Below are 13476 nucleotides of genomic sequence, written 5' to 3'. Positions count from 1 at the left end.
CTGAATACTTCTTCCACCACTGGCGCAACCATAGAAGCAGAAGCAGTAATCGTTGTACCAATGGGAAAGATATAAACAGTATAATAACATCAGATTTAATAACTGTACCAGTAGGAATAGGAAGTAAAGTAGCATTAATTTGCATTTTTATTACAGTCATTAGACATAGACAGGAGAAAATGTTTCTGCAGCCATGCAGGTAAAAGTAAGCCTGATAATTGTTATTGAAAAGAGAGAAAACCACTGATGAAGGATTTAGGAATTAAGTGAACTGAGCATTAGAACATGTAAACCGCTAATTTAGGAATCTCCTAGGTGTAAGCTTTTTATAAGGGATTTTCTGTCCTTCTTGTTTGCACCGAGCATTACAGAGTCACAGTAAGGCAAAAGGATCAGAGCAGGTTTTACTGGGTCAGTGCAGACACGGACACCATCCATGTTCTAATTACAGTAACAATCTGACGTCCGGACTGCCTGCGTTTCCTGTGTTCTACATGATGGACTGACAACAGAGCTCAACTGTAATCCCTCTTGGGTGGAAGCATTACGTCTTTTACATGTGATGGAAATCCTGTTTACATCTTGATTAGTGAGATCCTGGATAGTAGGATTCTTGAGGATCAAGAATCCCTGAAGTAACGGGAAAAGAATTAAATCCTTGTCGTACAGCAACTTTTTCAAATTTAACTCATTTATTGGTTTTTATATTTGGCCACAATTAGCAAGGACTGAAAAAAGAATTTGATGGAGAAGAAAAAACTATAAAAATGTAGTTATACATACATAGTCATACATAACATACAAAAAAATAGGTTTAAAAAATATGAAAACTAAATTGATTGTCTTCTTATCCTAAGAGGGAAAAGAGTGTGTGCACTGATCCAGTCAATATTTGTTTAGATATTTCACTCAAAACTACAAATCCCAATCTTAAATTGCTGCTGGAGGAAAAGTCAGGGAATCCCCAAAGTTATTCATGTGTGCACAAAATTTGGTGCCAACCCACAGATAGCTGTAGAGTATTTCAGTAGCCTACCACAGTGGTGGACTGACCAACTTTGGTCCAGACTTAAATAACCAATTCTAGACCAGTTTCTCGTGTCATCACTGTACAATACCTAACTAGGAAAATATCATAATATGTAAAACAATTATTCCTCTAATTCCAGGAAGCTGTTATTAACAACAGCCATGATCTGCGTACTTCACTATTCCGACTTTTGCACTAACACGCCAATGATCTCTTTTTCTGTCAGAGGCCTGTTTAAACACAAAATACATATGTGAACAGGTGCCAATTCCCACACACACTCCACAACATTCTCAAAATAGTCTCGATGTAAACACGAAGGAGGACATGAGGTGTGGTCAATGATCTATAAAAACGCCATCAAAACTCAGGATGTCACTGCTACCCGGTAATACAGGTAAGCTGCAGCTACAATTTTCTCCTGTTGTTTACTGGTGACTATTTTAGTTAATATTTAGTTAAGATGCTTTTTATTGTTTTGTTTGAAAACTAACTAGCTGAACTACCTTTTTTGTTCCCAACAGGTTGTGGAGAAAAGATGAAGGCCATCCAGGTGATTTCCATCACTCTGCTGTCCGTCCTGGCAGCCAATGCTCAGGTCATCGTGCCAGGAAGATGTCCCAAGCCTGCTGTTCAGGAGAACTTTGATGCTGCCAGGGTGAATACCAAACTAATTTTACTTCTGTATATTCTGTGGGGAAACAAGGCTTTATTTTTCTGCCTTTTCTGAACAAACCAGACCTTCCAGAGTTACAATTTTGGGAACTGAATAACAATTTGGCACTTTATACCTGAAGATATGTCAAGCTTAACATAATGCACTAATGGTCCCTTGTGCTTCCTCTGCAGTATCTTGGTACATGGTATGATATCCAGAGACTGCCACACGCTTTTCAGAAAGGCGAGTGCAGCACTGCCACCTACAACCTGAAAAGCCCAGGAGTAGTTGGGGTCCTCAACAGGGAGCTGCTGTGAGTACTATGCCTATTTCTTTAATGGATTTACAGTGGTGGAAGAAATATTCAGATGTATTATTTAGATACAAGTAACAATACAACTTAGTAAAAATACTCCACTACAAGTAAAAGTCCTGCATTCAAAATTTTACTGTAGTAATTGTATGTATTATAAGCTAGATTTACTCAAAGTATGAACCTTACTGACTATGCAGGTTACATTGCTCTGTCAGGGTTATAATGTTATATTTTACGCAACTGGATAATTATTACTTATTGTGTGAACAGGTAAAGTAACCTGTAACCACAGCTGTTCAAGAAATGTTGTACAGTAAAAAGTAGGCTATTTGAATATTTCCCTCTTAAATTACATACATTTAGAATACTCAAGTAAAGTATAAATACCCCAGTACAGTACCTGTGTAAACGTTCATAGTTACTTTCCACCACTGTGTATTGAACAATATCTTTGTCTTGTGATCATCAAAATTTCTTCTTATTAAGACTTTGACTTTAATCTTTGGCTGTACCTGGCACATTAAGGAGGTCTATTTTACTGTAAACAAAAAAATAGACTTTTGTGTAGCCTGTAACAGTTGAATTTATTCTATTGGTGGGTAAATTAATATTGCAAACAATAAAATTAACAGTAAGAAGGAATATGTTCCCTTTGAAGTGTTTGGCCTCTTAAAACCTGAGCTTGAATGGAGCCATATATAATTTTTACTGCTTATGTCAATGTAACACAAATATCCTTTTGACTACACTTACTTTTGATTTCACTGTCCATCTCTTTTAGTGCTGATGGGACCATAAACTCCATCAGTGGCTCTGCCGTGGCCAAGAACCCCTCTGAGCCTGCCAAGCTGCTGGTCTCCTTCTTTGAGAGTAAGGACCCTTAATTTATTACAAACTTCTCTGGTACTCTGGAAGAATTATACCAATACTTTACAGTGCAGTTGACCGTTGTCCTGAAAGATTCCTTTGTAGATATAGGACATTAGGAAATTTTAAAAACTTACGGAAATGATTGTTTATTTGACTGTGTTGTCCCTTTACACCACCAGACTCCCCTTCTGCCCCTTACTGGGTTCTGTCCACCGACTATGACAGCTACTCTCTGGTCTACAGCTGCACAGACCTCGGTGTGCTCCATGTGGAGTTTGCCTGGATCATGAGCAGACAGCCCACCCTGCCTGAGGAGACCATCGAGGAGCTGCACAGCACCCTGTCCTCAATCGGAGTCAATGTGGACAAGCTGCTCACCACCAACCAGGATGCAGCTTACTGCAGCGCCATGCACCAGTAAACTGACTGAGAGAGTTTGGCCTACAGACCTACACACCTCTGTGTGTTATGGTTTGTGGTACTTATGAATGTACGTCTCACTGTATGTCTCATGCAAAGTAAATGCAATAAACTTATTTAAACAGAGGTGCAGGTTTTGGTGTTCGTTCTAAGATCTGGTGAAATACAATACTGATTACTCATATTCAGCTGATTTTTTACACTAATCTGCATACGGTCACTTTTAAAAGCCTGAGAACCAGTGCATATTTAACAACCATTATTGAATATACTGTACAACACTGGCACAACTATTAGTTCTTACTGTCCGGCTACAGTTGTAAACAAATTGTAAGCAGCAGTAAAGTTGCATGTTTTTGTCACGGCTGCTGATAAGAGCACAGTTAGGGAGATCACAAATGCGGACACACACATAGGCAGACTGATGCAGTGCAGAACAGGCTTATGGGATGACAAGTGGTCAGGCAAGCACAGACAACAGGTTACGAAAACACAGGTAGCTCGCACATAGGAGAACACGGGGGAACAAAAATGGAGGGACCGACGGGGAACTGGTGATAATGGCTGGTTTAAATACTGGCTCAGATGATGAGGGAACTGGGTGGATATGGGGACAGGAGGAAAGTCAGAGGACATCTGGTGGGCTGAGACTCATATTTTTTTGTCTGTTTGGTCAAGACAGGAAAAAAACTTTAATTCCCACATAGACACAGAGCCAGACAGATAACTGCGTGAACAACCTCAAAAACATAAACCCCGTTCTGAAAGTAGAATGTCAAAGACGTCAGTGTCAGTGCAGCTTTGTGTTTCATTAAAGTATTTTTGCCAGAGAATCCTGGAGGCCAAGTAGTTACTATGCCTAACAACCACAACGCCCCCTGTTTTATTGTGGCTGAGAAACTTTAGTACCTGCCATACCCCTTTCTCTCTCCTCTACATTTGTCTGAATTTGAACTTTAACTTTAGAACATCATACCTTGTTTTGTATTCAAGACCAGCTGTTAATACACACATTCTTCCTCACATCACTCAAGAAATGTTGGTGCCTTCATGTGACCTTTGGAATATGAATACACCTATTATGACTGTCACATTAAAATTCAGAGATGAAACCAGGATGAAAACCTACATTTAAAAAAAAATTAAACCCAACAAAGCAAAGAAGGAAGTATGTGGGAATAACACAAATAAAGCATTGCGGGTTCAAAATGAGACTATTCTGACTCCCAAGGACTCATAACACCGTTAACTTGAACTTCTTGTTCTATTACATTAGAAAAAGTATTTAACTCTAACTGATGAAAACACTGCACTTTTTTAAATGTAGTTACAGAAATTATAAAGGAACCATGTCAGTGTTAGGAATCCTTACAGGGCTGAAATTACTGTTACACAGGAAGGTTTGTGTGTATTTCTCACTGAGTACTTAAGTTTTTTTAAATGTGAATCACAGTACTGGCGTTCTGGTACTTTAAATACTACTATTTGCCTTTGTGGTTCAGAATGAGCTCAAGATCGAAAGACAAAACACACATTTTCAAACACACACTTTTTTTCTACAGGTTTATTGCACTGACTTTGCATAACATTGACAGGGTGAGGCATACCACACATTGCATGCAGTGAGTCATGCCACAAGTCCCTGTCGTCCTGTATCTCACAGTCTTGTAGGCTGAAACAGGAGTAGGCTATCTCTGTTTACTAGTTCATGGCACTACAGTAATCCACGTCCTGGTTGGTGGGGACCATCTTCTCCACACGGACTCCGATGGAGGACAGGATGCTGTGCAGCTCCTCAATGGTCTCCTCAGACAGGGTGGGCTCCCTGCTCAGGATCCAGGTTAGCTCCATGCGGAACAGGCCGAAGTCAGTGCAGCCGTAGACCAGAGAGTGACCCTCGTAATCGGTGGAGAGCACCCAGTAAGGACCAGGGGGAGATGGTACTGGAGACGATATAAGAGAGTCAGTGATGCTGGAATATTCAGTAAACAAGTAAATATTTTAAAAAAACTTGAAGGTTAGAATATATTTGTTATGAATGAGACATCTTTACTTCCAGAGAAGGAGACCTCCAGCTTGGCAGGCTCAGCGGGGTTCTTGGCTTTGGCAGAGCCAACGATAGAATTAGTGGTTCCATCATCCCTAAAAAAGTTTTTATATGAAAATCAATTTAGCTGACTATTTTCTTTTCTTTTTAAACATTTGGTGATTAAATTTATATCCTAACTTGTTTTCATTTCATGGATTAGATTCAGTATAAACATTTGCGATCCTGGTGGTAATGAGACAGGAATTTGACCAGGGATATTCTGTAAAAAATCATTATTACAATGACTGTGATAGGGACAGCAGCAGAAATCAAACCCACAAATCTTAAACACTGGCATTTAGATATCATACTTACAGCAGCTCACTGTTGAGGACCCCGATGACTCCAGGACTCTTCAGGCTGTAGGTGGCAGTGCCGCACTCGCCCTTCTGGAAGGCTGTTGGGAGCTTCTGGATCTCATACCACTTGCCAATGTACTGCAGAGAAAGTACAAGTATTCACACACTAAATAAGCCTCTGTAGGTAACAAATATTTTGCATTTGTTGCAACACAGGTCCTTATTGATGATCTCATTATGGCAGGTGCCTGAAAGAGTACACAGCTCATGCTGTATTGAACATTAATTAATAGCAAACTAATGATAAGGAAAAAAATGAAGAGTTGTATTTACCCTGGTTGCATCAAAGTTAGCCTGAACGGCAGGCTTCGGACATTTGCCGAACTTCAAGACCTGAGCACTGGCTGCCAGGACAGACAGCAGAGTCAAGGAAATCACCTGCATGGCCTTCATCTTATCACCACAACCTGCAGAGAATAAAACAGAAAGCACATTTACTGAAGTGGTCTCCTGCTCTGGAGCTCAGTGAACAAAATATACATTTTGAAAATCAACTATGACCTGAAAGAACAGGAGACATGCACAGAAAGAGACTGCTCACCTGTATGTGATCAGCTACTAGCTGTGAGTAGGACAAACAGTTTCTGTGGGTCTTTTATAGATCTAAGAACCTATAGCTTCATCACTGATCACCATCCATGGCCCCTCCTCTATGTTTTAGTGAAAGACTGTTATGATGAATGAGTGTGAGAGCTGGCACCTGTTCAAATGAAGGCACTGTTCAAACAGGCACCAATGGCAGGTCAGTGATGTTATCAGGTCTTTGTAGTAGTAGTTGAATGCATCTACATTCATTTACCTCAGTCAATTCATCTCACTGATATTGTTTTCCCAAATGAAAGATGAAATTACAAACAAGATACAGTATTTGATAAACACAAGCAAGATCTAAAGTTAAATAAAAGATTCAAAATTGTAAATTAACAAGAGTTTTCCAATAGACAGTCGCATCAAAGCCGTAGAGTTTGTATACTGTGAATTTAAGAAATACATTTTTGATTTGTTGACTTAAAAGGGCCACTTTTATGTGGTTTTGTTGATTTTAAAGGTAGCAACTGTTTTGAAATTATATATATATATATATATATATATATATATATATATATATATATATATGGAATTCCTGCACACAATTTTGTTTTGTGAAAGAGTTTTAGGAAACGTTTCTGTCCAAATCTAAGAAAACCCTTAAAGGTCACTAGAAACACTGTACAAAAACTTACCAGACTCTAAGAAGTTACTGCTAGCGGCTAAAAAGCAGCACCAACATAACCACCTGTGAAACCACTAATTGGCCTTTCAACACATTGAGTTTTGAATGTATTAACAAAACAGATGTAAAGTGTTCATTAATGAGCTTTAGTTTAGAGGTGTTGGTAGACAGCCTTTGTGCTTCTTTTGCTTCTTTGGACAGAGCCAGGGTAGATGTTTCCCAACTCTATGCTGAGCCACTGGTAGTTAACCTCCAAAACAAAATCTGAATTTTCTTAACTAAGCCTTGACAAGAAAGTGAATAAGCACATTAACCACTTGCTTTCAATAGAAAAATATTTAATTATTTTCTAAGACAAAGGGCCACATTTGAAGGATATAATAATGATGATGATAAAAATAATGATCAGCTGTGGTGCTAAAGAAATTCTGAAGAGAACCAGAGTTGACGTGCTGTTGTTTAGTAAATTACAAACAGGTGTAAACACAGAGGCGGTTGTGTATGAGGTGGTTGTATAGATGGTATAGATAGATGGTCATGTTGTTGCAATAAGAATGAATTTGTACAGTTTTTGGTCATGATAAAGTGGAATTTTACCTGAGAAGTGACCTCTGACCTTTCAATGTGATCCATTCTCAGGCATGTTTGACCAAAACCATGAAAATAAAGGCAATAGGCGTCTTATCTTTGTTAAAGATAAGAAAAGATAACTACATACTGTATCAGCTTAACCAAACGTTCACCTCAGTCAGCTTGCTGATAACACTAACCAGCTTACACCATGAATCACTCATCCTTTGTTTCATGAAAGCAAAGAGGGTAAATAAAAGGTAAAATATCTACTTAATTTACTGTCATAATAAATATATGTTGATGACCTTCCTGCTTTTAGAAAGGAAGAAACTTGTTTAATATGATTACAACTTGCTGTTTGAAATATCATATATTAAGTTTCTAATTTCATTAAATCTAAACCTGTTCAGGGAGTTGTTGTGCCTGTGGTCAACAACCCTTCAGCATGATTATTAACAGGTGTGCAGGTTGAATCAATTTCTCATGAAACATGAAAAGGAATGTGCACTCTGCTAAATGCCCACAAAAACCTTGATGGGCCTCTTTGGCATATTTTGGCCACTGCGCAGTGCGTAGATTCCTTCATTATATTCTTAAGCCAACAGCAAAACCTCAAGTAAGTGTTCAAGAAGATTTCAGGGATAATTAGCATGAATAATGAAAACAAAAACATGCAAATGTTAGCTACTTTCTGTATTTTTAATTTAGATTTGCTACAGCTGGAATCCTATTTTTGGGGAAGATGTTGCAATAAACAGGACCACTTGCTCACTGTGTGGATCACAGTATCCTAAAGTGTCTGCCATTGTAAGTGATGTCATCTCATTTTATTCTTGCAGCAGGTGGACATAATAATAGTAACACCTGTACAGGACTATGCAATCCAGGGGAACGAAGATGACATGCAACAAATTAAATATCTGGGAAGCTTTTAACACCCAGTCACTGTCAGAATGATTCTGTTATCACTTGTGATGCTCTTGTTTGTGGTCTTGTTGTATTGTTCTGTGTTAGTATGTGCTGCCAAGTATTTCTGTAAGCACAACCACCCACTCTACTTTCCCTAATTTCTCCATAACTCCTGCGCACATGCATGTGTATATCTATTGTTACACTAAAACTCTGACACAACTCTAACCCCACACCAACGCATACATCACTTGAGTTTGTTCTGAATGTGACTATTGTAAAATAAAATTGTTCTCTATTGGACAAAGTCAGTCGGCACATTTTAACCCTCAGTCAGTTTAGATGTTGGCCTATCAAAGTCCACATAAATCACACACCCACACCACATTTGTCTACACAAACCAGTGCTCGAATTTAACTTTAACTGTAACTAATCCTAACCCTGTAATTAAATTACTTATTTTTCTGTGACAAAATAGTTCTTTGACTTGCCTGACCCTTTTTTAGACAACACTCTGTGGTAAACTGTCGAACCAACTTAGGTGAAAGGTCACAGATGATGTTGTGACCTCTGCTGTCCCTCAGCAGCTGGAAATATTCTCAAGCTCTGTATGTGTGTTACAGCATGTGTGACTTCCACATGTGTGACTTTCACTTCCACATGTTTAACCTACAATGTGTGTGTGTGTGTGTGTGTGTGTGTGTGTGTGTGTGTGTGTGTGTGTGTGTGTACACAGGTGCCAGGAGCCCCAGCGTGACTCTAAGTTTAGCAGCATGTAAGTCTTTACTATAGCTGTCACGTAATGCTGCCAATCAAGTATCTTAAAATAGCATTTGTTAAAAAATGTATATCATAAACCACAATGATTTCTCTCGCAAACAACCATGCATGGTTATATTACTTTTTCCAAGTCTGACAAACATTGTTTGATTGGCTAATTTAAAGATGGATTATTTTTGCTTTTAGGTTAAAATCTGTATACTTACAAAACTCAGACGATTACTTGAGATCTCTCACAGCAGCCATTTGACTCATAAGAGGAGTTGCACAGGTGTCACTGATAACATTAACAAGGGCTCAGTTTGATTAGGTGAGTCAGCATACATGATACCAGGCTCCTGGAATGGGAATGAATAAATTAACATTGTTCTTGTTCATGGCAACAGACACACAAAATATTTTATCTTAATAAACCAAAGTATAATTTATTCACTCTAGTCATGTCAACATGCTGAAACTCAGGGCACAGCTAATTTGACAGTAACATTATGGCTAGCTCTCTGGTGACACCCAGAGGGAGGAAGGATTAAACCTTCTCCAGTAACTGCTTTTATGTGACCAGCAGATAAAATAACTATGAAAGGTGAATGGTGATGCACATAGTGACAAACTACCTGACTCAGTTCAGAGTGTTTTAGTATCTTTCAGCTCTTGTTGTTTTTTTCCCAGAGCTTGGATTGGCTGGTTAAGTTTAAGGCTGGGCAGCATGAGTATGAGCATGAGCATTAACAGCAATCATGGCTAAAAAGACAGAGATAAGAGTGCCCTCTACATAAAATCAAACTTTATCACAGAAAATGAAGATCAAAAATAAAAGCTGAATGACTGCGTAGCACCAAAGATTGAGACAAAAAGAGAAGCAAACCTCCAGGTGATAAAATATCGAAACAAAAACTATTACAAAACAAGTCCATATAAACAAGAATTTTTTTTTCTGAAATGTTCTGGTCTAACAGTCTCTACATTCAACTCCTTTAATATTCCTTACGCTTTTGATATTTTTACTGTCTAAGAGCAAATATGCCAGTGTGGTTTGTTCTTTCCTTGATCATCCACTGACCAGTCGAGCTCATTGCCTCCATCCAGAGAAAAATCTGGCGCCTCTGCTTTAACCAGGCTTTGATGCATGTGGGTGCAACTAATAATTCATTCCTAGCGAAGACTATATTAGCTGGAGATTAAACCTTCTGATCTTTCTCTTCTTTAATTTATCCTTGTTTGTAGCCATGGTGCCTTCTCTGGAGGCAGATATGTTTTTATAGTGTACTGAGAACTGCTGGGTTAAAGAATAATCCAACCTTAACCCCACTGCTGGGTAACTATGGGAAAGAACATGTGCTGGGTTGGTTTGACCCAAGGGTTTTTTACCATTTACCTGATATCTGCATTTTGTAAATATTCAACCATGTTGGGTTTTTTTTCCATTTCGTCCTCTTAATAGGTTTTTGATGACCAAATTACCATGTTAGAGACTTTTTCAATGAAGCCCTTACAACCCCTGCAGCATGAGCAACGCAACAGGGTGTTTACAGTGTCCCAGACCACCCAGAATTATGACCTAGCATAATCAACCCAACAATGTTGTAGTAGTGGATCAACCAACATCTACATCGCTTGAGCCCAAGTACTGTTAAGGCTAAAAAGGTTATAACTCTGATTTATCAAATGGGGCAGTCAGCTACTGTGATGTGAGCATGACTAAATATAATTGAATTAGATCAAATCTAATTCATTTAGTCATTTACTTTGTATAACTGACTAGGACTTTTCTATGGTTTGAAAATAAACTAGATCATCAACTTTAAAATGGCTATCATTTATTTAGATGATGTTGTGTCCATAAAAACATTGTGCAGCTTTGCAACATGTAAGTTCTTCAGATATTCAATGGAAACAAAAAAACAAGACAAACAAACAAACAAACAAACAAAAAACATATTCCTGTCCAACTGAGGCAGGGAAACATCCAGATTGTTTTATATCGTTTCTACTGGTATGTCCCCCATGACTCCAATTTGCTAATAGCTTACTTCATGTCTGAAATAAGACTGGCTCCACACAAAGACGCCCATTCATGACACAGAGTAGCAGTACTGCAAAACCTAGGAGTGCAACGTCTCTAATTCAAATACCAGAATTTGTCCAAAGGAGAGAACACATATTTGACCCGGCAGGCCACAGAGGTAAGAAAAGATATTTAGTAATGTATTTAATACAAAAATAAGATCATTACAACATTGTGACAACGACAAATAATGTTTCTTTGCCTAAATGTATTTTTGTTCTGTTAAAGATATTGGGTAAAGATTCACAAATTTCTTTTTTTAAAGAATGAATGCATCGTCCTGCTTTTCAGTGGTTACCCTGCTTATATCTTGACTTTTCATGTCACAATTCTGTTGCCAAATAATTGATTACACATCGATTTAATGTTTTCACTCTCACAACTTTCAATTTGTAACCTCTCTATTCTTTTGCAGGTAACAAAGGCCTGTTTCACCATGAAGTTATCTTCTGCTCTGGTTTTTGCATTTGTTCTCCCACTCATCAGGGCTCAGGTTCCCCACTGGGGACCGTGTCCAGAACCGGCCGTTCAACCTGCGTTCATCCTCAAACAGGTACAATAGTACACACTATGTTGTTGTATTTAATTTTCATTTATTTCATAGGAAGTAGCAATTAATAATTATACTTAAGCAAACATTTATCTGAACATTGTTTAATAACAATCTTAAAGACCAGTGGAGGAGAAAGTATGGTGAGTATTGTACTCTATAAGGATGCATCATCTTTCATAAGATAAACCTTTTTTTTTTCTTCATGTTAAATCTGAACCTGAATCATTAATAAATGTAGTAAAGTAAAAAGTTTGAACACCTACCTTTTTTTTTTACTGCATTCACTACAGTATGTAGATTTATTCATAGTCTCCACTCGCAGTGCTCTAAATTGTCTTTGAACTTGTGTGTTCTTGCCCTCATAGTTTATGGGGAGATGGTTTGAAATTGCCAAGCTGCCAGCCCAGTTTGAGAAGGGCCGATGCATTGAAACCAATTTCACTATGAGGACAGACAACTCCATTCGAGTGGTCAGCTCTGAAATACTGTGAGTCCCATCTGCAATTTCTTTGTGCAAATGTGGAGTCAGGAGGTGATGTTTGCATGCTGTGTATTTTCCTTATATCCAACATGAAATTTGACTGTCTGGAATAAAACAGAAAAGGAGACCTGAGGAAAATTGAAGGGACTGGAGTCATAGAGGATATGAAGAATCCAGCCAAGCTGGGAATAAGTTATTCCTATGGTGAGCATTTGCTATAGTTCTGATAATGAGTAAATTGGTATTGTTAGTGGGTTTCTTAACATGAACAGGCATCAGATGACTTTTTCTCCAGGAGAAAACATTTAAGTTGATCTTCTTTCGATCTTATTTTGTTCTCCTTAACGTTTACACCTTCACTGCAGTCCTGCCCTACTCCCCTTACTGGATCCTGTCCACTGACTATGTGAACTCAGCTGTGGTGTATTCCTGCACGGATATCCTGAGGCTCTTCCATGTTGACTTTGCCTGGGTCCTGGGCCGAACACGGACCCTGCCGGACTCCACTGTTGAGAGAGCCAGGGAGATCTTCGCCAACAATAACATCGACGTGACCAGGATGATTGCCAGCAGGCAGCAGGGCTGTGACAAAACTCTCTGAGCAGCTTTGGAAATGTAACACAAGATGGCACTGTTGGTGACAAGATGGAAGAAGATGTGTCCATCTTTGATTAATATTTTATGGTGATTGTTATAAGGAGGGTAGACTCTGTTGCTCACATTGTGTGTATGTGGAACAGACTTTTCAATCCTTTTAAGACAATATAAATGTTTATAACTTGAAATAACTGCAATCCTATACTGTGCATTATAGTACATAGTTTATAAAAGCATAAATTAATACTAGGTCATAGTTTACCCACCTTTGTATTTACCACATCACCACTGGTTGTAATATTACAAGCTGAGTGAAGTTGTTCATTCTGACATAATGAAAAAAAATGTGTTGTTTCATTTACAAACTAAAGTCATGGAAATAAATGACATTGAGTGAATCTGATGTTTATACCACAAATTGTAAACATAAAGGATCTAATTAGAGTAAATAAAAGTCAGTTAAATGTACCTTTTGTGATCTGGATTCCTAAGTGTAGTCTCTCTTTAACACTCAAACACAATTTTGATGTAAAAGTACTGTATGTATGGCGAGCAGGATTTC

The 13476-nt window shown here is 38.3% G+C and overlaps 3 protein-coding genes across 6 annotated transcripts; 2 read left to right on the top strand and 1 right to left on the bottom strand.

Moving 5' to 3' along the window:
- The first annotated feature begins 1542 nt into the window (after positions 1–1542).
- On the top strand, positions 1543–3420 carry LOC139629099 (apolipoprotein D-like). Its single transcript, XM_071491478.1, has 4 exons — positions 1543–1688; positions 1880–2001; positions 2786–2874; positions 3054–3420. Exons 1-4 carry the CDS (start codon positions 1569–1571, stop codon positions 3293–3295), a joined length of 573 nt encoding a protein of 190 aa, XP_071347579.1. The 5' UTR covers positions 1543–1568; the 3' UTR covers positions 3296–3420.
- Positions 3421–4834: 1414 nt separating this feature from the next.
- Positions 4835–9571, bottom strand: apoda.2 (apolipoprotein Da, duplicate 2). Of its 2 annotated transcripts, none has more exons than XM_071491860.1 (5): positions 9425–9571; positions 6016–6149; positions 5699–5820; positions 5348–5436; positions 4835–5237 (listed from the first exon to the last, which is right to left on the bottom strand). In XM_071491860.1, the coding sequence occupies exons 2-5, from the start codon at positions 6133–6135 to the stop codon at positions 4996–4998; spliced, it is 573 nt and encodes a 190-aa protein (XP_071347961.1). In that variant the 5' UTR covers positions 6136–6149; positions 9425–9571; the 3' UTR covers positions 4835–4995. The 2 variants fall into 2 exon arrangements, with proteins under 2 accessions (XP_071347961.1, XP_071347962.1); XM_071491861.1 differs by lacking the exon at positions 9425–9571 and adding an exon at positions 6284–6307.
- On the top strand, positions 8003–13382 carry apoda.1 (apolipoprotein Da, duplicate 1). 3 transcript variants are annotated; one of them, XM_071491863.1, is made up of 7 exons: positions 8003–8144; positions 8237–8335; positions 9175–9213; positions 11699–11836; positions 12202–12323; positions 12436–12521; positions 12683–13382. In XM_071491863.1, exons 4-7 carry the CDS (start codon positions 11720–11722, stop codon positions 12916–12918), a joined length of 561 nt encoding a protein of 186 aa, XP_071347964.1. In that variant the 5' UTR covers positions 8003–8144; positions 8237–8335; positions 9175–9213; positions 11699–11719; the 3' UTR covers positions 12919–13382. The 3 variants fall into 3 exon arrangements, with proteins under 3 accessions (XP_071347964.1, XP_071347965.1, XP_071347963.1); XM_071491864.1 differs by lacking the exon at positions 8237–8335 and having other exon boundaries at positions 8006–8144; XM_071491862.1 differs by lacking the exons at positions 8003–8144; positions 8237–8335; positions 9175–9213 and adding an exon at positions 10297–11401.
- The last annotated feature ends 94 nt before the right edge of the window (positions 13383–13476 follow it).

Source organism: Trachinotus anak, unplaced genomic scaffold (genome assembly GCF_046630095.1).
Source record: "Trachinotus anak isolate AG129_WGS33_773 ecotype Australia unplaced genomic scaffold, CSIRO_AGI_Tana_v1 ptg000012l, whole genome shotgun sequence".
NCBI classification, from domain to species: Eukaryota; Metazoa; Chordata; class Actinopteri; order Carangiformes; family Carangidae; genus Trachinotus; species Trachinotus anak.
The sequence above is the reverse complement of the archived record's forward strand: the minus strand, read 5'-3'. Positions and strand labels throughout refer to the sequence as shown.